Raw genomic sequence first — 26,267 nt, 5'->3', positions numbered from 1 at the left:
AATATAATATAATACTTTTGAGGAGTTACATTCAATACCAATGATTGGTAGTCAACCGTAATGTCTGCAAAAAGGGAACACTGTTGTATTTATAAAAATGTGATATATTGTATGCTCTAGAAATTTGTTGAGTGGAAATTCAGTTGAGATGGCTGCTAGTGTTTTGTTTATTCAATTCACACAAAACACTTCTTTTTAATAATTTAAATGTTAAACATATTGGTATATATACCTCTTTATAATGGAAATGCGCATAAATTAATGTTACTGAAAGTCATTCCAAAATACTGAAAAATGTTTTCAAGAATACTGAAATTCAAAATTTGGGGTAGGCATCTCTGACACATTAACCTGACTGACCTGCCAGACAGACAATTTACACCTGCTTTGATGAACAGAAAGTACAGCCTTCCACACAAAGCAACAGTTACCTGACTATAATGGAGGCAGAGGGGAAAAGGGTCAGAAGACCCTTCAACAGACTGTTTTGTATGAACCACTGCATTGCATTCACTTTTGTATACAGCTTTTCTTTTAAATAAACAAGTAACTGAACCATTTCTTGAATTTTTTTTTTTTTTATTGGATAAGACTGCTTTTCAAAATGTTCACACACAATATAAAAAGTTATATAAATTTATATAAAAATGCTTTTCAAAATGTTCACACACAATAAGAAAATTAAGTTATATAAAACTATGCACACTAATAAAACTAATTTGTACACACAGAAGGCACGATTTCCTCGCGTAGTCGCAGCCATCTTCTTGTTGTTGTTGTGTGTTTGTTCCTGTGAGTGCTTCACGCCGGGGAGAAGAAGGGGTTTATGCGTGTAACAGATGTTGCGTTGTGTTGTTCACCAGTCTTTTTATTCTGAAGAAATGAGACACAAATACACTGCTGAGGACGGGCTGCAAACGTCCAGTGGCATTGGCGCTTACATTTCCAAAACGAACTGAAAGAGGCCAGCGCCTTGTTCCCATAACTACCTGCGCTCTTAAAGGGCCAGCGCAGAATTTCCCCACCACTACACACAATGGCAAGTGGAAAAAAAATAAACCCGTTACATGCGCATGCGTCCTACTTCTATTGTTCTGGTGTCTCCGATGGGACCGTCTTACAGCGCATGTAGAGGTGTGGCATGTGTATTGCATCGTTTTCAGCAAGCGTTGCGTTGCCATATGGACCTGATATTTTACTGATCCATTGCCCATCTGGACGCAATTTTTTTATTTTTTATTTTTACCCGCTAAAAAAAAAAAAATCTCGTTGCCGTGTGGATGTAGCCTTAATCTTTCCTGTTGCTACTTAAAACTGCTTACATCCTTTGTCTTGGAGCACGTGACCCTACTGACAGCCATTAGAGTACCATTAACTTTTAAACCCACTTAAATTTCCACTTTTCCCCTATTTTGCGAGTACTTTTTTTTTTTAGGAAAACCATAGAATAGTTGTGAATTGCAACATAAAATGAAGATCACACGTTAAGTTGAAGTTTGGTTATTGATTAAGTTTCCGTTATTTTTTTACTTGTAACGGGCAATAACAGTCTCGTCTCATCTCTCATTTTCTTCCGCTTATCCGGGGCCGGGTCGTGGAGGCAGCAGTCTGAGCATGGAAGCCCAAACTTCCCTCTCCCCAGACACCTCGGCCAGCTCCGTGGGAAGAACACCGAGGCGTTCCCAGGCCAGCCGAGAGACATAATCCCTCCAGCATGTCCTGGGTCTTCCCCTGTTTTTAATAACAGTTTTATTAAAAATAGTTTTTCCTGCTTTAGTCGATTTATTTCCATTTCACATGCATGCAGCTGTTGTAAAGTTCAGAGTGTTTGTGTAGAACTCTCTCAGACTGTAGGTTCATTACTTGATAGTATAGAAATCCTAAAATAGAAATCTAGAACAAAGTTTGTATGAAGACAATAAGGTGCCAAGACTTTTGAACAGTACTGTGTTTGCGAATATTTATATATCGTTTTTTGTGATGTCATCCACCTCTAGGTTTAAAAAAAAAAAAACCTGCACTGCGTCATGACAGACAGGATAATGTTTGCATTTAAAATTTAGTGTGTAGGTTGTGGGTGTTTTATACCTGGCAACCTGTAACTGAATCAGCGTAGCCAGCCTGTTTGGACACAGCACGGGGGAGGGGGTTGTTTGTTTTTTAATAAACCTTGACGTGGATGATTTAAAAAATATATATATATATATATATATATATATATATATATATATATATATGGCGGCACGGTGGTGTAGTGGTTAGCGCTGTCGCCTCACAGCAAGAAGGTCCTGGGTTCGATCCCCGTGGCCGGCGAGGGCCTTTCTGTGCGGAGTTTGCATGTTCTCCCCGTGTCCGCGTGGGTTTCCTCCGGGTGCTCCGGTTTCCCCCACAGTCCAAAGACATGCAGGTTAGGTTAACTGGTGACTCTAAATTGACCGTAGGTGTGAGTGTGAATGGTTGTCTGTGTCTATGTGTCAGCCCTGTGATGACCTGGCGACTTGTCCAGGGTGTACCCCGCCTTTCGCCCGTAGTCAGCTGGGATAGGCTCCAGCTTGTCTGCGACCCTGTAGAAGGATAAAGCGGCTACAGATAATGATATATATAATATAAAAATATTTTGCACAGGACTGTGTTCCTCTGATGACAGAAACAAAGCTCCAGCTCTCTCTTCTCTTAATCTGTTCTGTTCTTTCAGGATTTATCGCGCATGTCGCTCCTTGTTGAGTTATTTTTTTTTATTTTATTTTTTAAATGCCTGAGTTGTTTGAAACCAGTCTGGGTTTTCTGTGTCGAATAAGGAAGCTGCTTCACCTGTAAGAAAATCAGACACTTTTTCATGAAGGAGCTAACTCGAATGCAAGCAGAAAAAAAATAATAAAACAAGATTCATAAGCAAACTCTTCCATACTCACTTCCAACTTTCTGTTTTTGTAAAATACATTTTAAATACAATCGTGAATTTCTCTGGAGTTTTCAGTCTGAGCTCCTCTCATATTCTTTAACTACTCATTTCCTCATTGTTCTTAAAGCATTTGCTTTTAATAATTTTTAACATGTTTCTTGATAGCGGGGAGACGGGACCATATTGAAGACAGATTAAACCTTGCTTATGTGAAAGTCAGTGCGTTTACATGCACATAGAGAAAATCGAATTTCTGCCATAGCTCGACTGAAATCGGAGTTCTAAATGCCATGGAAACACCTTAGCTCGGCTGAAATCGAACCGAACTGGATTTCTCGTAATCGAGCTACGCGACCTAGATTATGTGATTGCCGAGCTACTTAGTGCATGTAAACCCTATCGAGCTACGTAGTCGAGCTACTTACTTCAGCACTGCCCCTTCCGGAAGTGATGAGTGACGAGAAGACAAGCGGGAGAAACAACAGCCTCGGTCGGCATGACAACAGTAGTAGAAACGTGCACTTCTGGAGCAATGAGGAGATAGAGTTCATGCTCATTTAGCTTAAGGAGTTGAATGAATACATATATATAATCTCAATGTTGCTGTCCTCGTCGTCGTTCTTCTTGTGAACACGGAACTGATAACTTTGTTTATACTCTTGAATAGCTCTTCTTCATGACGACAACCGGAAGTGTACCAACACGATGGGGCGTGTAGCACCACCTGTGGCTCGGGTGCACAATGTACCTCACACAATAGCTCGATTTCCTTGTGTGCATGTAGGATTGGATTTCTCTGGCACCCCTGCTGGGACTCTTAGCTCGATTACCGACAGCAGCTCGATTTGGATGTGCATGTAAACGCACTCAGTGTCTGTCTGACCCCAGCTGTAATTATCACGTGATGCGTGACATCATGCACAAGCGGTCTATAAACAGTACGCGTCCCATACTACAACAGCGGGGGATATAAAATAACTTGCAAAGCAGTAAATGAAACAGAGACAAAGAAAACAGCCAAAACATAATGGCGGATACGTAGCGAGGGACGCTTTTAGGAACTGAAATAAAAGATCAAAAAGCCTAATTTTTGTGGTGCTAGTTTGTAATACAGTGTATGCTCGTTCTAACTTGCCTGGTCAGGCATGTCGGGGACATATCCCACTTGCCCTGGGTAATCGGGCAGTGGTTAATGTCAAGCCCTGAGTACCCCCCCCTTTTTTTTTTTTTTTTAACTTGGCTTTCATTCCCTCCGAGGTGACGCAAAACTGCAGTTAAGTGTGGACAGCAAGATCTGAAGTGGCCTGGGACTGTTTTGCCAGTGGGGTGGACACAGATCAATTTGATCACAAAATAAACATCTCTAGAGGTTGTCTAAGTATGGTTCACCTGTGGATTTTAGAGGAATCTGACTTCGTTTGATTTTTATGCCCAAAATACTGTCAAGCTGTTGATCTGAAACAGCTCTGCTTACAACAAAGTGTCAGCCATGCTTGCTTTATGAGCCTGTAGTGTTGCCCCAGTGTATGTGGAACTTGAGCTTGAATGTTCTGACACAGGTATATTTATAGTTTGGTCTCCTGTCCTGAGTTCTTATTTTGAGCTGTACTATAAACTGACTTTTTATTATTATTATTATTTTTTATGTCTTGTACATCAGGTGGACAGCCTCACAAAAGGAGGAGGACGTCTGAGCCGATTGAAATTGAGGATCGACTGGAATCACTGATATGCAGAGTTGGAGAAAAAGTAATATACCGGGATATTTTTTTTTTCCAATTTTTAATATAAATTTAGTCTGAAGGGGTGAACATGAGTTAAAGAAGCAGTTCCCAAAATCCTTTCCAAAAATCTGGAGCTTAAAATGTGTCCAAATCTTCAGCGATGTTGTGTGTAACACTTGGCACGCATTGGCCCTGGTGACAGTTGGTTATAAAATGCATGTTGGGTGGTCAGATCACAAGTGGACATTGCTAAATACAAGTGTAAACGACTAACGAGCCGCGTTCACTCGGACCACTTGTCGATGTGATCTGGGATGCGTTTCAGCACGTCTTTTGTAGTGTAAACACTAACGCGTGCTGATGTGTCCCTGACAAGGACCGAACAGTAAAAGTGATGTCGGCAGTAATGAAATCTGAACACAAGCGGCCAACCGGAGGCCTCGGAGATGCACGATAGACACGGGTGTAAACAGTGATGCATCTTGGTTGTCCACTTGTGATCCAATTGCCCGAGACGTATTTTAAAACCAAATGTAAATAGGGTCATTATGACTTACTGTAACTTATAAAAAAATTACCAAAACTTCTGTAGCTTTATGGATGCAGCTGTCTTAGAATTACATCTGGGTTATTCCTTTATCATTCAGTTATCGTTTTGTCATTTATTTATCCATATAATTTTACCATGTATCTCTCTCCTGTGCAATAACATTGAAAAACATTAATTTTCTCCTGTGCAGTGTTTTTAGTACATCATTCGGTTTTGTGTAATATTTTGATATATATCTTGTATAGTGGATATACTGTGGCTGGTTTTTTTTTTTAATCACTCACTGTACTTGTCTTCTGCTTGGAGCTTCTGTAACGTGAATTTCCCCTCAGGGTATCAATAATGTTGATCTTGTGTACAAATAAGATCTGACTTTGGGACTGCGGTTGTTGTGAACGGTTTTGCGCTCGGGTTTCCGTCGGTGGGGGGTTTAAGCATCAACGAAGCTGACTTTATGTTAAAACTGTTAATGTTATAGTCATGTCTGTTGTTTCCCCAAATGAGGATGGGTTCCCTTTTGAGTCTGGTTCCTCTCGAGGTTTCTTCCTCATGTCGTCTGAGGGAGTTTTTCCTTGCCACCGTCGCCACAGGCTTGCTCATTGGGGATAGATTAGGGATAAAATTAGCTCATGTCTTAAGTCATTCAAATTGTGTAAAGCTGCTTTGCGACAATGTTTATTGTTAAAAGCGCTATACGGTACAAATAAACTTGACTGAAAGTAAACTATGGTCATGAGCTTTGGGTAATGACCGAAAGGACAAGATCGCGGATACAAGCGGCCGAAATGAGTTTCCTTCGCAGGGTGGCTGGGCGCTCCCTTAGAGATAGGGTGAGAAGCACAGTCACTCGGGAGGAGCTCGGAGTAGAGCCGCTGCTGCTCCACATCGAGAGGAATCAGCTGAGGTGGCTCGGGCATCTTTTTCGGATGCCTCCTGGACGCCTCCCTGGGGAGGTGTTCCAGGCATGTCCCCCCGGGAGGAGGCCCCGGGGAAGACCCAGGACACGCTGGAGGGACTATGTCTCTCGGCTGGCCTGGGAACGCCTCGGTGTTCTTCCCGAGGAGCTGGCCGAGGTGTCTGGGGAAAGGGAAGTTTGGGCTTCCCTGCTTAGACTGCTGCCTCCGCGACCTGGTCCCGGATAAAGCGGAAGAAGACGAGACGAGATGACAAACTAAAATGTTGAAGCTAGTTACAGCCCTTATCTTCTTGGGCTAAAAGTTTGCAGAAGGATTTTTACTGGAAAACTGAAAATAATGCACTTGAAAGTGCAGCTGCAGTTTGATCCTGAATTTGTAAATACTGGATATACCTGCTATTGTAGAGGAAAATGTACTTTAAAAGGGGGGGGGGATTATGTAGCTTTACAGCTTTACATTAGCCGCTTACGCAATTAATATTCTGATTTTGCACTGGAGGAAAGGGAAAGTTTTTCTTTACCAGCTGTTGTAGTGTATTCAACTTGGACTGAAATTATAACTGACACACTGCTGATTTTCTTCCCCCCCAGAGTACGTCATCTTTGGAGAGTAATTTGGAAGGTCTTGCAGGTGTCCTGGAAGCAGATCTCCCTAATTACAAAAATAAAATCCTGCGCATCTTATGTGCTGTGTAAGTCTCTCCTGGTGTAATTGATGTCACTTTGTCAACATATATCGTTTCAATGCCAAGCATAAAATCCTTGCGGATTAAATGTGTTTTGGCAGCGCACGGCTGTTACCAGAGAAGCTCACTGTCTACACGACGCTGGTGGGTCTGTTAAACGCAAGGAACTACAACTTTGGTGGGGAATTTGTTGAGGCCATGATCAGGCAGCTGAAGGAGACCCTGAAGTCAAACCTTTACTCTGAAGCTGTTTATTTGGTAAGGAGCATGTACGAGTGAGGAGGTTTAAATTGACATGGGTTTATTTTGTGTGAATTAAATCTAACCTGCATTTCTGCCTCCACAGGTGCGTTTCTTAAGTGACTTGGTGAACTGCCATGTCATTGCAGCGCCGTCTATGGTTGCCATGTTCGAGAACTTTGTCAGTGTCACACAGGAGGAGGATATACCACAGGTAAGGGTTTCAGAACTATTTTAAAGACGTCACTGTTGCTTAATCCATACGTGAAAGAAGTCCAGTATAAGTTTATTGATGATGGTCAGTGTAATGACCCTGAGCGAATGTTTTACAGGTGCGCTCTGACTGGTACGTGTATGCTGTTCTGTCCTGTATGCCCTGGGTTGGGAAGGAGCTCTATGAGAAGAAGGATGTGGAGATGGATCACCTCCTAAATCAGATCGACAGCTATCTGAAGTACGTCATCATCCATCCATTACTGCAAATCTATAAACATTTCAGTCTAATGAAATGCATTTAAAAAGCTGGAATGACTGGTGAGGTTTCAGTATACAGTACTGTGCAAAAGTCTTATGCATGCTTTTTTTTCTTCTTAAAAATAAATTATACCCCTGCTCCGAAGGGAGTGGGTGGGTGGGGTGTAATACTGGTTTACCTCTGTCCGTTTGAAACGCCCTTTTTCTCAGCAACCACAAATCATAGCCACTTGATACCAAACTTCACCTTGGGGTTCTATACCGTTTTCAGGTCTGTCACACATTGACTTCCTGTTTACCGACTGAATGTATTTACAAAACATACAGGGTGGATTTTGACGCTATTTCAAGAAGCAAAATGCTATTTCAAAATGACAGTTTGCCAGGATGCTATTTGAAATCCCTGGGGAGAGACACGGCTCTTTACTTATTTGTTTCAGGGCTAATTATTTGTTGACATCAACATTCATAATAAGTGTCCTATTCTTTCGATTGCTTGCATTCTGATATAAGTGAGAGTGGGGAGGGGGATCCGTAAGTGAGGGCTTACGGTTGATCTTGTTTATCATATAAACTTCTGTTTTATGACGTCTACATTATGGCGTCAGTACAAAAACATTTTAGAGTCCAAGCATTTGTTTTCCAGCACAAAGTTAAATGTTAAAGGAAAAAAAATTATTTGAGCAGCATATTACATAAGAGAGCACTTTTCAGATTAAAAAAAGAAAACAATGAAGGCTGCTGGGTTTTGGTGCAAAATGAAGACGAGAGTGTGACAGTGTCCAGAAGAACTGTGGCTGGTTCTGCAAGATGCTCAGTAAAACCTACAGCTCATTTCCAGGTGTGCAAATGGCGCGCTTTTCGGCACATTCCGCTTTTCCCCCGGCATTTTGGGCAACTTGTGTAATTCGTGCAGATCCGAAGAGTTTTTTTTGGGGGGGGGGGTTGCTCTCCGGTAATCCACTCTGGTAGTAATGATAGACCTGGGTACTGTGCAGACCATACAACATTTGGTTCCCCCTGGTGGATATATGGAACCATTGACAGCAGAGATAGTAAGATTGACAGTGTAGCTGCTGGCTGCTATTATAATATTCAACAGCGTTCCGTTACAAACTGCTAGCTGCTACACTGTCAGTGGATGGAACCGATGGCTGGGCAATCTGGTTGCTAAGGAACGTGACTCCCGGGCTTTTCCTCAGATAGGTGTGTTCATTTATCAACTTGCTGAACTTCATCTACTAGTGTGTATTTCTTTGGAGCCTCGGTGACTGGGAGTAAATGATCAGCGTTGAAGTGGAAGTCATTTACTCGTCTACAATCAAAGCGTAAGTGTTAAAATAATTGTGTGTGTGTATGTATATATATATATATATATATATATATATATGTATATGTATGTGTATATATATATATGTGTATGTGATTCCACGCTTATGGGTACTGAAATGGGGACATGAACTTATTCACCTAAAACCATTTCTTTTTTTTACCATCAGGTCACAAAACATGTAATCTTTAATGCAGGGGTTCTCAACCTTTTGCAACCTGGGCCCCACCAAAGCTGGTTCATTGCAGTTGGGGGCCCCTCTTCTCGCCCCGCCCCCATCCCCCCCCAAACACACTCACCCGCAGTGACGCCACCCGACCTACAGCACCTTATATCGACCGATAGATAGATAGATAGATAGATAGATAGATAGATAGATAGATAGATAGATAGATAGATAGATAGATAGATAGCCAGCCCTGGGCTAGATTATTATTATTAGTAGTAGTAGTAGTAGCAGCAGTAGTAGCATTATCCATTCCATAGAAATACATAGGCCTATTATCATTATTAGGCTATTGTTATAATTGGCAGTAGCACCACATTTCTAATCTGCTTTCGGGCATTATTATAATTATTATTATTATTATTATGGCCTATTATCATTACTAAGCTGTTGGCAGTAGTACAAGACTTATGTTCTTTCAGGCATTATTATTATTATTAGGCCTATTATTATTATTATTATTATTGCTGTTGTTGGTTGTTGATATTATTATTATTATTATTATTATTATTATTATGTTATTATTATTATTATTAGTGATTTTATTAGGCTTATCATTAGCTGGCTATTGATATCATTGGGAATTGGGACCAGGCATGAATTTAGGTTTTACTTTTTACTGTGCCTTTGTGATCTGCATTTGCGTTAATGCGAGACCTGAGCCCACGGGCGCAGATAGAGGGGGGGACGGGTGGGATTCGTCCCACCCAGATTTAAATTCACCTCGTTTGGTCCCCCCCACTTATAGGGAGGAAAAAACGTCTATGCTGTCTTTCTTTGCATAAGGCAAACCTCACGGAAAAATCAAAAGACTAATTACCATTCGGTTTATTGAGGTGCACAGCAGTGTATACATAGTTGCAACTGCGCAGACTGCACAGGTTGTGAGCTCGAGCTTGGTTGCTATGGTTACCCACAAGTTTGACAGGTATATCGGGGACAGCGCCTCCTAGTTCAGGACCCCAACACGGCATGATGAAGGGTGCCAAAAGGCAGAAAACGATTGCATCGTTTTTTCAAAAAAAACAAAAACGACTGTAAGTAAACTGTGCCTTACTTTATCATATCACCTTGCAATTTTTTGATAGTCTGTTCAAAGTAATGTCGTAGTGAAAGTAAAATCGTATGGAGTAGAGATGCCTTTCTGGTAGCCTCCTTCTTTCGGTGGTAGCCTGTAGATACAGTGCTCAGAAGGCAGTTTTAATGTTTAATCTGGCGTTCCCTGCCATAATTTCAGCGAGCATATTGTTTCATAAGGAAACTTTGCGAAGAGTTGTTGACTGACTGCCGCTCACGCAACACACAGGCATAGTTAGAAAGTCAGGATGCACTGGTTTACACTTTACACACACACACACACACGTAGCCCAGCCTCTCACTATGGTTAACAGTTGGAACTTAGCGGTTTTAAAACTAGTTTTGCAGTTTCTGTGCGTGATGATAATGTGTAAATTTTGGATTTCCATAGGCTATGTTAAAATGTTATCATTGTCCTGGCCTGCAGGTAGTTCCTGGTGATGGCAGTGAGGGAGGTGAAATAACATGTATACACACTACCGTTCAAAAGTTTGGGGTCACCCAGACAATTTTGTGTTTTCCATGAAAAGTCACACTTTTATTTCCCACCATAAGTTGTAAAATGAATAGAAAATATAGTCAAGACATTTTTCTGGCCATTTTGAGCATTTAATCGACCCCACAAATGTGATGCTCCAGAAACTCAATCTGCTCAAAGGAAGGTCAGTTTTATCTTCTCTAAAGAGAGAAACTGTTTTCAGCTGTGCTAACATGATTGTACAAGGGTTTTCTAATCCTCCATTAGCCTTCTGAGGCAATGAGCAAACACATTGTACCATTAGAACACTGGAGTGAGAGCTGCTGGAAATGGGCCTCTATACACCTATGGAGATATTGCACCAAAAACCAGACATTTGCAGCTAGAATAGTCATTTACCACATTAGCAATGTATAGAGTGGATTTCTGATTAGTTTAAAGTGATCTTCATTGAAAAGAACAGTGCTTTTCTTTCAAAAATAAGGACATTTCAAAGTGACCCAAAACTTTTGAACGGTAGTGTGTATATATAATATATACACACACACACACACACACACACACACACAAAATGGAATCATTTGCTGACAGCTCAGTCCCCCCCAGTTCAAAAATCCTATCTGCGCCCCTGCCTGAGCCTGCTTTGCCTTACAAAGATCCTCGATTCTTGGCGAAATGTTTGACAAGCACAGTCTCAAGTCATCCTCAATTTGCGCACGATTGTGATATTTCGTTTTGAGCGCAGTCATTTTTGAAAATCCTGCCTCACACAAGTAGGTCGATGCGAATGGGATGAGCAGTTTCAAGGCTACGTCACACAGTTGCGGGTACGCCTGCATCAATGCTGCCCAGAATGTCGAAAGAGGGCATGAGGTGAAGACTGCCTTAAGTCTACTGTCACTCTTCAGCTCAATAAGCTGTTCCTGCATGTCAACTGGAAGTTCGTCAGCAGTACACACAAATGGATCTCGAACCCACGCAAAAGAGCGATAATCCTCTGTGAAGTATGCCGCAAACTGTTTTCTTATTACCGACAGGTGCTCTGACGCTGCTTGAAAGACAGATGAGAAATCGTGGGAAGTGCCTGCATTACTGATAAAGTCTGCAAGGCTTGGGAACATATCACAGTTCCCCCGACTGATGCGGCCACACACACAAGATTTTATGATAAATTTTATAATAGTATTGATTTGTATGTAATAGTCCAATGTCCTGCATTTTGACATGGGTAAATGTGTTGCATCTGCTTAGCTACTATAGCCTGTTAGCCCCAGATTTTTTTTTCCCCTCCATACATGAAGCCTACTCGCGACCCCCCTGGAGTACCTCCGCACCCCACCAGGGGGGCGCGCCCCCCCGGTTGAGAACCACTGCTTTAATGAATGATATGTTAAAAGATAACTTTAATTTTTTGAGATGTAATAAAAACATTTATATGCCAAAGTCAAGCCTATGAGTTCCAAAATGATGTCTGTTACATTACTTCTGTTACGATTGTCCATCTCGCGTCTGTTACAAATTAATTACAATCTAGCTCTATACCATGTTAATCTTATTGAAAGAATGTGTATGTTTATTCTACTACACATGTTTATTAATTATATTTGCTAAAACATCACCTTCCTATGTTTCAAAAAGTAATTCTACATTGTTAAAATTGAGAATCTATATGTCCACAACACTTCTGTTACGTTCTGACTTTGGCATATAAATATGTTTTTATTACATCTCAGAAAATTAAAGTTATCTTTTAACATATCATTCATTAAAGATTACATGTTTTGTGACCTGATGGTAAAAAAAGAAATGGTTTTAGGTGAATTTTTAAAAATAAGTTCATGTCCTCATTTCAGTACCCATAAGCGTGGAATCACTCATATATATATATATATATATATATATATATATATATATATATATATATATATATATATATATATATATTAACTTTGTCTCTCGTAACCTAGCCTCCTTCATCTAACCATATTAGCCATGACCTATCCTTGGGGTGAAAAACGTAATGTTATTTGAGGAGTTGCATGATGACTGTATATGTTCTCAACGTAGTGTCTACATGGGTTAATGACTATTGCTTTTTGTTCCTAGATAATATTTAAGTGCCGTAATACCGTTCTGTACGTGTAAGAATTGGTCTTAAAGCTTGTGGCTGTCTGGCTTAGTTAAAATGCTAACCGTTAGCACCCGACTAGCTGCTATTTTAGAACATTGAGTGATCAAATGGTAATGTGTAACCCATGTGTGTTTATACGAGTTCGTGGTGCATACATCCAAGGCACTACACAAACTTCAGGAAGTGGCAAAGAAAAGGAAGAAAAAGGAGTAAAGATGGACTGACTTTGGGGTGGGGAACTGAAGATGGATTGGGAACTGAATTAATAAATGATAGTAATTAATAAATGTTTTGTTGAAACTGTTGTCTGACTGATATTTTGTGTGTGTGTGGTGGTGGTGGGGGGTCCGCGTCACCGCACTACCTCAATCTTTTTTGACCATGGTTGTGTTTACATCCCTGATTTCCTTATAAAACTGCACTCATTGTACCTGAGACTGCGCTTTTTTTTTTTTAAAGCAAAGGGTTGTCTCTCGCCAAATATTGACTGTTTGCTTCGTTTATTATGGTTTACTTCTGTTTCTAGGTTGTTTGTTGTTTTTTTTATAAATGTTGAAACATATTTTTAAGCCATTTTTGGTCTACAGCATTTCTTTACATGTGCCTAAGACTTTTGCACAGTACTGTATATTACCAAAACTCATTTTTATTCCATGCTGTATTTTATTTAAGAATGCTTTGAACTTGATAATAGTCTATTTGAACTACTGGTGGTAGTACTGGATTGATCTGGGGGGGGAGAAGAACTTGTGTGGCACGTATTTTTATTTAAATGCAAACCCTGGGCTTTTTTTTTTTTTAAGGAGGAGGCAGAAGACCCATGTGGCCATGTTGCAGGTGTGGACAGCAGAGAAGCCCCATCCACAGGAAGAGGTGAAACTCATGCTCCAATATCCTAACATGGACTGGCCTTCAGTTAGCACTGCCTGAGGAGAGAATACTCTATGAACACTCAACACTGTAGATGAAGTACTCTAGTAAGCTTCATAAAAGCAATGAAGTAAGAATACTCAGTAAACTGTAACGATGTGAGATCTATTTGGTTATGTATCAGAAGTATTGATGTGATTTTAGTTCACCACACTGAGAGAGACTTGATTTTGATAGCTGGATCTTTCCAGTACTGTACAATGGGACTGGCAATAAGATTCATTGTTAATTATCACAGTACTTTTTGCAGTATATATCTGCCATGATGATTTCATGATATTTAGGTTTTTCTAAAAACCAAAACCAATACAGATTTTGTTTCCTATATTTGTCGTCTCAATTCCTGTGTCATCAGAAAACCTAATTTTATGTTTCCAAATACTCGTGCTTCAAACAGATGAATCTTACAGAAAAATTGGTGCTGTTAAATAAAATAATCAGTTAAATAATAAGCCATTTCTCAGATTGAAAACATAATGGTAGCTATCTGGTATTACCTGCTGAAAAAAATGGTCTGAAAGTTACCAGTAACTTATCAGATATAAAATATTTATTTACTTACTTACTTACTCTGGGCCGAGGTCAGTATTTTCAAGACCTCGGTCACGGTGTTTCATGATACGGACCGACCGTAAGCTGGTAAATAATATATTTATTTTTTTCTTTACCAAATTCTAACAGAAAATGAGAGCGCCTGAAAGAGAAACCATATTTAGAACAAACCTGCTACAGACTCGTTTTCAGCTTTCTCCTGAAATGTTTTCTTTTATTCCGTCTTCATCAGGGTAGTAAAACTCGCTTTCACTGTGAACACTGTTATTGCTGTCCATGCTGTAAAATTAGTATAGGTAATCGTATGGGGCCGAGTAAAATTAAGGATTAATTTCATGAGTGATTTCGAAGTTTTGAATTTCAAAACTGTGAAATAGATCCTTAATTTTATGAGGAACCATACGATTACTTGTTTATAATATATAGGGCCAAATTCCTACTTCGGAAGCCATTAAAGTTCACAACATTTGTCATTCACGTTTTCTGAACCAATCAGGGCGTGAGACTATCTTGCACGTTTGAATCAGTTTCTAAATCGTGTTTCATCATGACATGGCGACATGACACGAGGATTTTGAAAATGGTTTACAAAATTTATTGGAACTTCTTTACAAAAGCCATTTTGTTGACACAATTTGCTAATTTTTGTAACCGTAACCAAGTAACGAACTAGCCAATAGCATTTCAGAAATGCGGCCCCATGTTAAGGAATAAAAGCCCTCCTTGATTGACCAATCAGAATCGAGTAATTTGGCCCTTTGTATTGTAAATGCTATTATACTGAAATGTTGACAAAAAACTGCCACTATGTTTGTTGTGAACGAGCGAGTCACCAAAGGTCTGGAACCGGGATCCGGATCGTAGGATTCCGGACCGCTTGCGAGCCAATCACAGCGCACGATTTAATGGAAACCGGACCGTGAAAAAAAATAAAACCTATATTTCTGTGACCTATAGCATCATTTTAGAATCCCTTTTATGCTCCATCATCCTGGGAACAAAGAATGTGCAGTTTGACAAGCAGGGATGTGATGAGGGTTAGGAGTGAGGTGCTGTTAATTATACACTGTGGGAAGGGGCTTTTCAAAGGGAAGAACAAAATGTATTGTAGAGGATAACATTTGCATAAAACCTCTTTGCTGGATAGAATATAATCTAACCTCTCTTGTCCTTTCTTGTCCCCTCATAGTATCTGGACTGTCTGTGGGCTCAGGTGCAGAAGCTGAAGAAGGATCGCTGGCAGGAGCGTCACATCCTGAGGCCGTACATCGCCTTTGACAGTGTGCTGTGTGAGGCTCTGCAGCACAACCTGCCCCCTTTCACTCCTCCAGCTCACTCTGATGATGCGGTTTACCCCATGCCCCGTGTTGTTTTCCGCATGTTCGACTACACCGATGCTCCTGAGGTACGGAGTCTTATCCAGCTAACATTAGAAATGTCAGCAGCGCTTGCACCGTTCTTAATCTGAAGGGCCTTTCATCTTTTTCCACCTGCTCATGTAAATAAGAATAGAAGCGTTGCATATTTTCATGTCTTTTAAATCTTGGTTGATGCAAAGTCAGCTCACATCCTATTTGAGTTCTACACACACCTGTGTTTTCTTTGCATCTTTTTGCTTTGATGGTTTTGCATTTCCTGCTTTTTGTATGTGTGTGGGCTGAGCTTGTAGATGACAACTAGCTCAGCCTGACTCTCCTATAATCTGTCACACTTGGACCTGTTCATTTAAAGGTCGTTATTGCTGCAAATTTTCTTAGAAATTTGGATTTGGCAACCTAAAACTGTAACTGCTTTTGCTTTTTAGTGCCTCATGTCACGTGAAGCCCAAATTGTTGCCATATCACCCCTTTACCTTTAAGTGTGTTGCATACAGTTAGGTCCATATATATTTGGACACTGACACAAATTTTGTTTTTTTTACCTGTTTACTGAAATGTATTCAAGTTATAATTATATAATGGGCATAAAGTCCAGACTTTCAGCTTTCATTTGAGGGTATCCACATTAAAATTGGATGAAGGGTTTAGGAGTTTCAGCTCCTTAACATGTGCCACCCTGTTTTTAAAGGGACCAAAAGTAATTGGACAATTGACTCAAAGGCTATTTCGTGGGCAGGTGCGGGCAATTCCTTTGTCATTCTCAATTAAGCAGATAAAAGGCCTGGAGTTGATTTGAGGTGTGGTGCTTGCACTTGGAAGATTTTGCTGTGAAGAAAACATGCGGTCAGAGGAGCTCTCCATACAGGTGAAACAAACCATCCTTAAGCTGTGAAAACAGAAAAAACCATCTGAGAAATTGCTACAATATTAGGAGTGGCAAAATCTACAGTTTGGTACATCCTGAGAAAGAAAGAAAGCACTGGTGAACTCATCAATGCAAAAAGACCTGGACACTCACAGAAGACAACAGTGGTGGATGATCGGAGAATGAAGAGAAACCCCTTCACAACAGCCAACCAAGTGAACAACACTCTCCATGAGGTAGGCGCATCAATATCCAAATCTACCATAAAGAGAAGACTGCATGAAAGTAAATACAGAGGGTTCACTGCACGGTGCGAGCCACTCATAAGCCTCAAGAATAAAAAGGCTAGATTGGACTTTGCTAAAAAAAAAATCTAAAAAAGCCAGCACAGTTCTGGAAGAACATTCTTTGGACAGATGGAACCAAGATCAACTTCTACCAGAATGATGGAAAGAAAAAAGTATGGCGAAGGCGTGGTACAGCTCATGATCCAAAGCATACCACATCATCTGTAAAACACGGCGGAGGCAGTGTGATGGCTTGGGCATGCATGGCTGCCAGTGGCACTGGGTCACTAGTGTTTATTGATGATGTGACACAGGACAGAAGCAGCCGGATGAATTCTGAGGTATTCAGAGACATACTGTGTGCTCAAATCCAGCCAAATGCAGCCAAACTGATTTGGTCGGCGTTTCATAATACAGATGGACAATGACCCAAAACATAAAGCCAAAGCAACCCAGGAGTTTGTAAAAGCAAAGAAGTGGAATATTCTTGAATGGCCAAGTCAGTCACCTGATCTCAACCCAATTGAGCATGCATTTCACTTGTTAAAGACTAAACTTCAGACAGAAAGGGCCACAAACAAACAGCAACTGAAAACCGCTGCAGTAAAGGCCTGGCAGAGCATTAAAAAGGAGGAAACACAGCGTCTGGTGATGTCCATGAGTTCAAGACTTCAGGCAGTCATTGCCAACAAAGGGTTTTCAACCAAATATTAGAAATGAACATTTTATTTACAATTATTTAATTTGTCCAATTACTTTTGAGCCCCTGAAATGAAGGGATTGTGTTTTTAAAAAAATGCTTTAGTTCCTCACATTTTTATGCAATTACTTTGTTCAATCCACTGAATTAAAGCTGAAAGTCTGAACTTCAACTGCATCTGAATTGTTTTGTTCAAAATTCATTGTGGTAATGTACAGAACCAAAATTAGAAAAATGTTGTCTCTGTCCAAATATTTATGGACCTAACTGTATGTTGTCTGAATGATGGTGTGTTTTGTTCTCAGGGCCCTGTCATGCCTGGCAGTCACTCTGTGGAGAGGTTTGTAATTGAAGAGAACCTGCACTGCATCATCAAATCTCATTGGAGAGAAAGGAAGACCTGGTGAGCCCTAAATAGCCATAATTACAGATGAAAGCAATCATGTTGGCTTGATTCTTGTCACGTGGGCTTGTGTCTATATGGCAATTAACTAGTTTGTTTAAAGCATATACGCAGAGCCATGCCCTCACTTTCGTTGATAAGTGCCTTGAGACCTCAAGAATGGCACAGGAATAGTTTTAAGCGTTAATAAATCTAATATAGTAATTTTTACAATTAAAGTGATTTATATAGGTAGCAGTCTGAATGAATGACCTTGACGTCCGTAACATCACCGCAGGAAGTCTCATCGCCATTTCCGCTATACTAAAAAACAGAGCTGACTGCAACTCCGATCCTCCATTTTGAGCTAATTTATCGCCATGCCACGTAGATGTGGTTGCTGGCAGGTGCAGCAACAAGACAGAAGGTGGATTTACTGTACGTTGCATTCACGGCCCAAGAATGTTCAAACTGCAAAGATTTGGACACATTTTGTGAGTTGTTCATGGGCACATTGGGCGCCTATGAAGTGGTCTCTCCTCTGCTCTGCACATTTTACTGAGGACTCGTACGAAACCTCTGATCTGTTGGCGCGTTGGCTATAAGCCCGTATTGAAAGAGGGTGCAGTACCAACAATTAAAGGAAAAGAAAACAAAAAAAGGAAAGTATTTTTTTTAAAGTGAGTTTAGTTGCGCCAGTCCTCCTGGAGCGTGAGCCGAGGGTTGTTGCTAAAACCCGGGACGGGACATATCACTCGGGATGTGACCTCCCCACGGTTGTTGCTAAAACCGGTGGCATCCCGTTCCGTCCTGGGTTTTAGTAATTGCCTGAGCTGAGCAGTAATGGTGGAGTACTCGGTATGGAGAGAATGAGCGTAGCAGCCGTCTTATTTCTAAACTGGATATCGCTGCCATCTCACCTTTATGTGGAAGAAGCGAATGAACGGAGAACTGAACGAACAACTGAAAGTCAGATTGTTTCAAAACAATCGGCCGCAAGATCGGCCTTCAAGAAGCGAGAACACAGACGGGCAAGAAGCGACTCTCATCTCATCTCATTATCTCTAGCCGCTTTATCCTGTCCTACAGGGTCGCAGGCAAGCTGGAGCCTATCCCAGCTAACTACGGGCGAAAGGCGGGGTACACCCTGGACAAGTCCGCCAGGTCATCACAGGGCTGACACAGACACAGACAACCATTCACACTCACATTCACACCTACGCTCAATTTAGAGTCACCAGTTAACCTAACCTGCATGTCTTTGGACTGTGGGGGAAACCGGAGCACCCGGAGGAAACCCACGCGGACACGGTAAGAACATGCAAACTCCGCACAGAAAGGCCCTCGCCGGCCACGGGGCTCGAACCCGGACCTTCTTGCTGTGAGGCGACAGCGCTAACCACTACACCACCGTGCCGCCCCAGAAGCGACTCTCATTTGGATAAAAAAAAACAACAAAAATATGTTTACTTGCATTTAGATTAATACATGTAACTTGTATTGTGTGTTTAAGTTACCGATATAAAATTATTTAATTTGATTCAGAATGTGATTCTCGGTTCATCTGATTATTTAATTAGCCTTTTACGTTTTATCAGTGAAAATACATGTATATTGCATAAGTTATAACACCCATCCTGTTTTAATGAGAGTCAACCCACAATCAATGAAGTCAAATCAGTCTTAGTTGAGCAAGTCAGTAATGGTATTTCTTACTTTCACCATCAATTATTTATATGACTTTGGTCTATAGCTGTAAAAGGGCTTGGCCTTAAAACTGGTTACCACTGTGACGTCACGCACTCAGGGCTGGCTGGCTCAGCGGGGCAGCTCGAATGCCAACTTTGCGGTCGATTTTAACACTCAAAATTTTTTTTTTTTTAAATTCCCATTTATGCAGCATACAAGAGTTAAGGATGGAGATACTATCCACTCAAATTTATTTAAAAATAAAGGTTCTGCGTATCTGCTTTAAGCAATGTCACACAAGAGATAGTGAAGTGGTGCTGAATATCGGCATGGCTGTGATTCGGTCCAATTCTTAATCACAGGTGAGAGTGAGGATGTTGATATTCAGTACAACCAGAAGAAGAAACCTTTATTTGTCACATGCACACTTCAAGCACAGTGAAATTCATCCTCTGCGTTTAACCCATCTGAAGCAGTGAATACATGCACATGCCCAGAGCAGTGGGCAGCCACACCAGAGCGCCCGGGGAGCAGTCAGGGGTTCGGTACCTCGCTCAAGGGCACCTCAGCCCAAAGCCACCCCATGTCAACCTAACTGCATGTCTTTGGATTGTGGGAGGAAACTCGCGCAGACACGGGGAGAACATGCGAACTCCACACAGAAAGGCTCTCGCCGGCCGCTGGGTTCGAACCCAGAACCTTCTTGCTGTGAGGCAACCGTGCTAACCACTGCACCACCATGCTGCCACCTCAAGTGCGATGTTGCTTTTATACAACAGTTCTATAAATAAGAAATTAAGCACAGTAAATGATATTTTGGCTGCACTGTGGCCATCTAGTCTGGTTTTGCTCCATGAGTGAAAATGGATCCCGAGGAAGCCACACTCAATTTATGGCACGTTGGCTAACTTGCATTGAATTGTACATTTCCTGTTAAAGGTGCTTCTGGTGAAACTGGCATCCCTTCTTCCTTTTCATCATCAGACAAGCTTTCATATTTTATGTCAAGTTGTATTCCTGAAAAGTGTCAATTGTTGTGTTTGCTGATCTCGCTAATACTACCTGGCTTGAAATGGTTACTGTGGAAGTGGAATTTTGTGTGTACAAGTGGAGTGAAACGTTCCAGTGTGGTTGCCGTGAAATATCATCACTCTTGGAATGCCGCTCAACCAGTCAAAGTAACGGGCCAGGGCTAACTGTCGTATCGTAATTATTTGCCGAAGGCAAGGTAAATAATAATAATAGAGATGATTCACTGAACCTGAGGCAGATAATTGTTTTAGCATAAATACACAGGTGAATTTATTTTATTTATTTTTTTAATTGTATTTTTTAAAAAAATAACTGATTTCAAACTTCAAAAGTGGCATGCAAATATGATAACGTGTCTGGGTTGTCATTTATTTATGCCGGCTCACGTAAAATCTCTCATTCTCATCTCATTATCTGTAGCCGCTTTATCCTGTTCTACAGGGTCGCAGGCAAGCTGGAGCCTATCCCAGCTGACTACGGGCGAAAGGCGGGGTACACCCTGGACAAGTCGCCAGGTCATCACAGGGCTGACACATAGACACAGACAACCATTCACACTCACATTCACACCTACGGTCAATTTAGAGTCACCAGTTAACCTAACCTGCATGTCTTTGGACTGTGGGGGAAACCGGAGCACCCGGAGGAAACCCACGCGGACACGGGGAGAACATGCAAACTCCACACAGAAAGGCCCTCACCGGCCACAGGGCTCGAACCCGGACCTTCTTGCTGTGAGGCGACAGCGCTAACCACTACACCACCGTGCCGCCCACCTCACGTAAAATACTTTTTTTATTATTTATTTATTTATTTTAATCGATTTCAAAACAATCACAATTCCACCTTACCTTTTGAATAGTTTTAGACCAAACTTTGTAGCATCTTTAGTGCTTTTAGGAACAACATTTTCTTTCATAATTTGTAATTCTTCCTCACTTATGGTGACAAAGCGATTGGTTGCCATTTTCCACAGCCATGGGGAAGCCATGGCCTAATGGTTAGAAAAGCAGCTTTGGGACCAAAAGGTTGCTGGTTTGATTCCCTGGACCAGTAAGAATGGCTGAAGTGCCCTTGAGCAAAGCACCTAACCTTCAACTGCTCCCCAAGCTGTTCTGGGTATTTTGTATGTCCCTCTGGATAACAGCATCTGCTAAATGCCATTAATGTAATGTCATTTTGGTGAGTCGCTTGAGGTGATTATCGACAAATAGTCCGAATCTCTCGACCAATCAGCGCGCGCGATTTTCTATCGTCCCCTCCATGTTTATACTAATCTCTCTGTCTTGTGCCTGTTTCAGTGCCGCACAGTTGCTGAGCTATCCTGGCAAAAGCAAGATTCCTCTAAACTATCATATTGTTGAGGTAAATTATAAATATGAAGAATGCATAAAATAAAATGGTGTAAACACGTAACAGCTTGTGTGTTCATAATTTTATTATTGATATTTAATACTGCTTAAATGCTGCATACTCGAACCAAGCTTGAGACATGGTCAGTAGTATGTGATGGTGATTTTGTCCTAATAAATCACACTTAAATTTGTAATGTCCTCCTCTAGGTGATCTTTGGTGAACTCTTCCAGCTACCCTCTCCGCCTCACATTGATGTCATGTACACTGCATTACTGATCGAGCTCTGCAAGCTGCAGCCTGGGTCGTTACCTCAAGTTGTATCCTTTCCTACTGCTAGAATGTTCTTGTGTCTCTTAGTTCAAGGATTATTTAGTACATGCATTGACAGGGTAGGGTTGGGAGGGTTTTTGGAAGGATTAGTGTTCTTGTAGTGGCTTATTTGACCCCTGGAAACTTGGTTGGTTGGGGGGGTATATTAAATGATGGGGATAGGAGGTAAAGTTAATTCCTAATATAAAATTAGGTCCTACCTAATAGCGGAGCTTCCATTCAAATGAAAACAAACATGCAACAGATGATGTACTTTGATGTGCTTCAGTTTGAATTTTATCACGAGAAGATAAATTTCTCCAAACTCGCATGTATATTATTCTTTTTATTACTATAAACTCCAGTGTGCTTTAGGGATTTATAGCAAAATGTTTTGAACACAAAAGATACACGATTCATGAAAACACTGACTGGATTCAGGTCAACTTGTCAGATCCCGACGGATTTCGCAGTGATTTCAAAATCAACATCACTATTTAGAATTAAGTTCCTCCAACTCATCATTTCTATTAATTAATTTTTTACACTTTTTTTTTTTTCCTCTTTCAGCTTGTCGCTTTTCTTGTGAAAGATTTCTTCGCCTCTCTCTTGCTTTTTCACCGCTTCTTTCCTTTTCTTCCTCTGTCAAAACTCTCTCTCTCTTCCCGGTTTTGACTTCATCTTTCTCTCCTCGGTGAACTTGTTCTGACATCTTTTTAAAGTTTGTCAAAACGATTATTGTGTTGCGCTGTTTGAGTTGTCCTCGGTGGAAAACCCCGATAAATATGAAATTATCTGTAGACAGAAATAAGTTATGTAGGCGCGCTCGCGCTTCTAGTTCCCGCCAAAATCAAACAGCCAATCAGAATCGTGAGGGGCGGGGACGGATGGACGGACAGACGTACGCAGCTGGGATCCCTGTGTCCATGAAAAATCAACTCGATGGGTTACCATATTTTCTTAAGTATGGAGCTCTGCTATTAAGAAAAGAGCTATATTAATATGAGCTTTGTTCTCACGAGAAAGCTAATGTATGCAGCTTGATTTGCTATAATTTAGTGCATTGCCTTGTAAAGATGATTCAAGAAGAAATGGGAAGGAAGAGCGAGAACATTTACTGTGTTTGATATTACTGTCATTGTATGCTGCAGTCTGTTAGACTAGATTAGATAAAACTTTATTGATCCCTTTGGAAGGGTTCCCTCAGGGAAATTAAGATTCCAGCAGCATCATTACAGATAAAGAGAAAAAAGAAATAGAGAAAAACTTCTAGATAAATTAAAATAAATAAAGTATTTACATGTACAAATAGAATAAGATATGGGGAAGAGAGGAGGGGGGAAAAGGGGAGATATTGCACTTTATATTGCACATTGTCCGGTATTGCTTATTATTAGGCTAGGCTACTGCTCCTTCCCGTCCTCTGTTTTCAACTATATTAGAATTGCAACTTAACCTAAACTTGCTCTAAGCTTGCACAAGCCACAGAGATGATGTACATGAGACTGGACACAATGAACACAACATGCGCAGACCGGTAAGTGTGTGAGCGCCTCTTTTGTTCGGTCAGAACAGACCTGCTGATTTTGCATCACTTGAAAAATTAATAATGCTTTACCTACTATTAATTTAAAAAAAACACCTTGTATTTTATCTTCTGATAGATACCGTGTTGCTCAATTCAAACCATGTCAACGTGATTTTATTAAATTTTTTTTGAAAAAGCCAGTAAAACAATTTATGAGCCTCTGGAGTAGCATGATGTTGGCCAGGTCACCTTTAATGTAGGTTTTGTTTTTGGTTTTTTTTATAAATCCTTCTCTATGTTGATTTTGGGCGGCACGGTGGTGTAGTGGTTAGCGCTGTCACCTCACAGCAAGAAGGTCCTGGGTTCGAGCCCCGGGGCCGGCGAGGGCCTTTCTGTGTGGAGTTTGCATGTTCTCCCCGTGTCCGCGTGGGTTTCCTCCAGGTGCTCCGGTTTCCCCCACAGTCCAAAGACATGCAGGTTAGGTTAACTGGTGACTCTAAATTGACCGTAGGTGTGAATGGTTGTCTGTGTCTATGTGTCAGCCCTGTGATGACCTGGCGACTTGTCCAGGGTGTACCCTGCCTTTCGCCCGTAGTCAGCTGGGATAGGCTCCAGCTTGCCTGCGACCCTGTAGAAGGATAAAGCGGCTAGAGATGATATGTTGATTTTAATTTTATTTCTTTTTGTTTTAGATTCATCAACTGGTTTTCTCATCATCTGAGCAATTTTCAGTTCAGATGGAGCTGGGATGACTGGTAAGACTGATTTTGACATCTACAGTACATACATTATTCATCCACTCACTCTCAGACTGAAGCAGCTAGACAACCAGCGTCGTGGGCAATTTCGGGTCCATGTTCATTAGTGCTCTTTGATTCTGTGATGATGCTATCGGTAATGGTTCTCGATTGAGCATCACGTGAAAGATGTGCTGCTGGAAGGGGTTAAAAGTTAAGGAGGTGGCTGGCAGGGATTACTTACAATATCACAGCACAAGTCTTTTGCAACAACAGTTATAAAGTACACGGCACATGTGGTATTACCACGAATATTCATCACTGCTTGTCAGATGCAGCTTTTTTTTTTTTAAGCAGAGCTCCATACTTAAGAAAATATGGTAACCCATTGAGTTGATTTTTCATGGACACAGGGATCCCAGCTGTGTCCGTCCCCGCCCCTCGCGATTCTGATTGGCTGTTTGATTTTGGCGGGAACTAGAAGCGCGAGCGCGCCTACATAACTAACTTTTGTCTACAGATAATTTCATATTTATCGGGGTTTTCCACCGAGAACAACTCAAACAGCGCAACACAATAATAATCATTTTTACAAACTTTTTAATACAAACTTTTAAAAAGATGTCAGAACAAGTTCACCAAGGAGAGAAAGATCGAGTCAAAACGGGAAGAGAGAGTTTTGACAGAGGAAGAAAAGGAAAGAAGCGGTGAAAGAGCGAGAGAGAGGCGAAGAAATCTTTCACAAGAAAAGCGACAAGCTGAAAGAGGAAAAAAAAGTGTAAAAAATGAATTAATAGAAATGACGAGTTGGAAGAATTTAATTCTAAATAGTGATGTTGATTTTGAAATCGCTGCGAAATCCACTATTAGGTAGGACCTCATTTTATATTATATAAATGTGGGAGCCTGATTTGGTGATGGTCAACAATCAAAAATATTGATTTTAGTGATCACTGGTACATTGTCATTCATATAGAGTACCAGTCAAAAGTTAAACACTCATTCGTTATACTGAAGTTATTATACTGTATATAATCACTTTACTGTGTCTTGGCTCCTCTTGAGGGTTCTGTTTCGCTTTCTTAAATCTTTCGTTTTTGTCCACTGTTGCCCTTGCCATGCTTGCTGATGTCTCTCTAGAGCAGTGTGAACACACAATGAGTTATATACAAGTAGTCGTCAACTTAGGACTGCGTTCGGTTACAAACCGATCTGGTCGTAAGTCGGCCTATGTTAAATGAACGGAAGTATATTGTGATATGTAATGATATTGTAATCATCTTAGTCTTATTTTATCAACATTTTCTTATTTCATTACCTTGGCTCATTATTTGATTTAAGTCAAACACTGCATATTCAGGGGTGAAAGTAACTTTTATTTCTTGCCGGTATGTTATTTTGAGCCATAGTGCATGCGCGCCAAAAAATACACCTAATTATTTATTATTGTCTACTTATCAAGCATTCACTAGGACTTCTTACCACTCAGTAGTACTAGTATAGTACTTTATCACACTATCACTCTTTCATCCACCTGTATCAGTTTTTGATTATAAATAAATTGCAAACACATCATTTCAACAACACAGTCGTTTTAATAACATTTTTTTTTAGCTGAACAGTTGAAAACTAACTTTTCATTTTGGACATTGGACACAGAACAGTGTAACAGAACAGAAAAGTGAAAGTTACTTTGATTACCAGCTGCGCACGTTATAGCACAAGATCTGGTTAAGCTGCACGTGCGCTGTAGCTCGCTCGTTGTTTGTCCAACGAAACACTGCACA

The 26,267-nt window shown here is 40.8% G+C and overlaps 1 protein-coding gene across 3 annotated transcripts in view; it reads left to right on the top strand.

The window, feature by feature from the left end:
• Nucleotides 1-26,267, top strand: part of LOC132881985 (nuclear cap-binding protein subunit 1) — a 45,759-nt gene that overhangs the window by 6,969 nt on the left and 12,523 nt on the right. For 2 of the 3 annotated variants that reach the window (XM_060915125.1, XM_060915124.1), the window contains exons 2-13: nucleotides 4,563-4,651; nucleotides 6,684-6,784; nucleotides 6,880-7,036; nucleotides 7,125-7,232; nucleotides 7,351-7,472; nucleotides 13,538-13,607; nucleotides 15,406-15,621; nucleotides 17,753-17,850; nucleotides 21,852-21,915; nucleotides 22,113-22,223; nucleotides 23,688-23,752; nucleotides 24,436-24,498. In XM_060915125.1, the coding sequence (XP_060771108.1) occupies nucleotides 4,563-4,651; nucleotides 6,684-6,784; nucleotides 6,880-7,036; nucleotides 7,125-7,232; nucleotides 7,351-7,472; nucleotides 13,538-13,607; nucleotides 15,406-15,621; nucleotides 17,753-17,850; nucleotides 21,852-21,915; nucleotides 22,113-22,223; nucleotides 23,688-23,752; nucleotides 24,436-24,498 (1,264 nt within the window). Of the gene's footprint in view, nucleotides 1-4,562; nucleotides 4,652-6,683; nucleotides 6,785-6,879; nucleotides 7,037-7,124; nucleotides 7,233-7,350; nucleotides 7,473-13,537; nucleotides 13,608-13,647; nucleotides 13,735-15,405; nucleotides 15,622-17,752; nucleotides 17,851-21,851; nucleotides 21,916-22,112; nucleotides 22,224-23,687; nucleotides 23,753-24,435; nucleotides 24,499-26,267 lie in introns of those variants that run through there. The other variant, XM_060915126.1, reaches the window with a different exon arrangement.

This window comes from Neoarius graeffei, chromosome 2 (assembly GCF_027579695.1).
Source record: "Neoarius graeffei isolate fNeoGra1 chromosome 2, fNeoGra1.pri, whole genome shotgun sequence".
Taxonomy (NCBI): domain Eukaryota; kingdom Metazoa; phylum Chordata; class Actinopteri; order Siluriformes; family Ariidae; genus Neoarius; species Neoarius graeffei.
The sequence above is the reverse complement of the archived record's forward strand: the minus strand, read 5'-3'. Positions and strand labels throughout refer to the sequence as shown.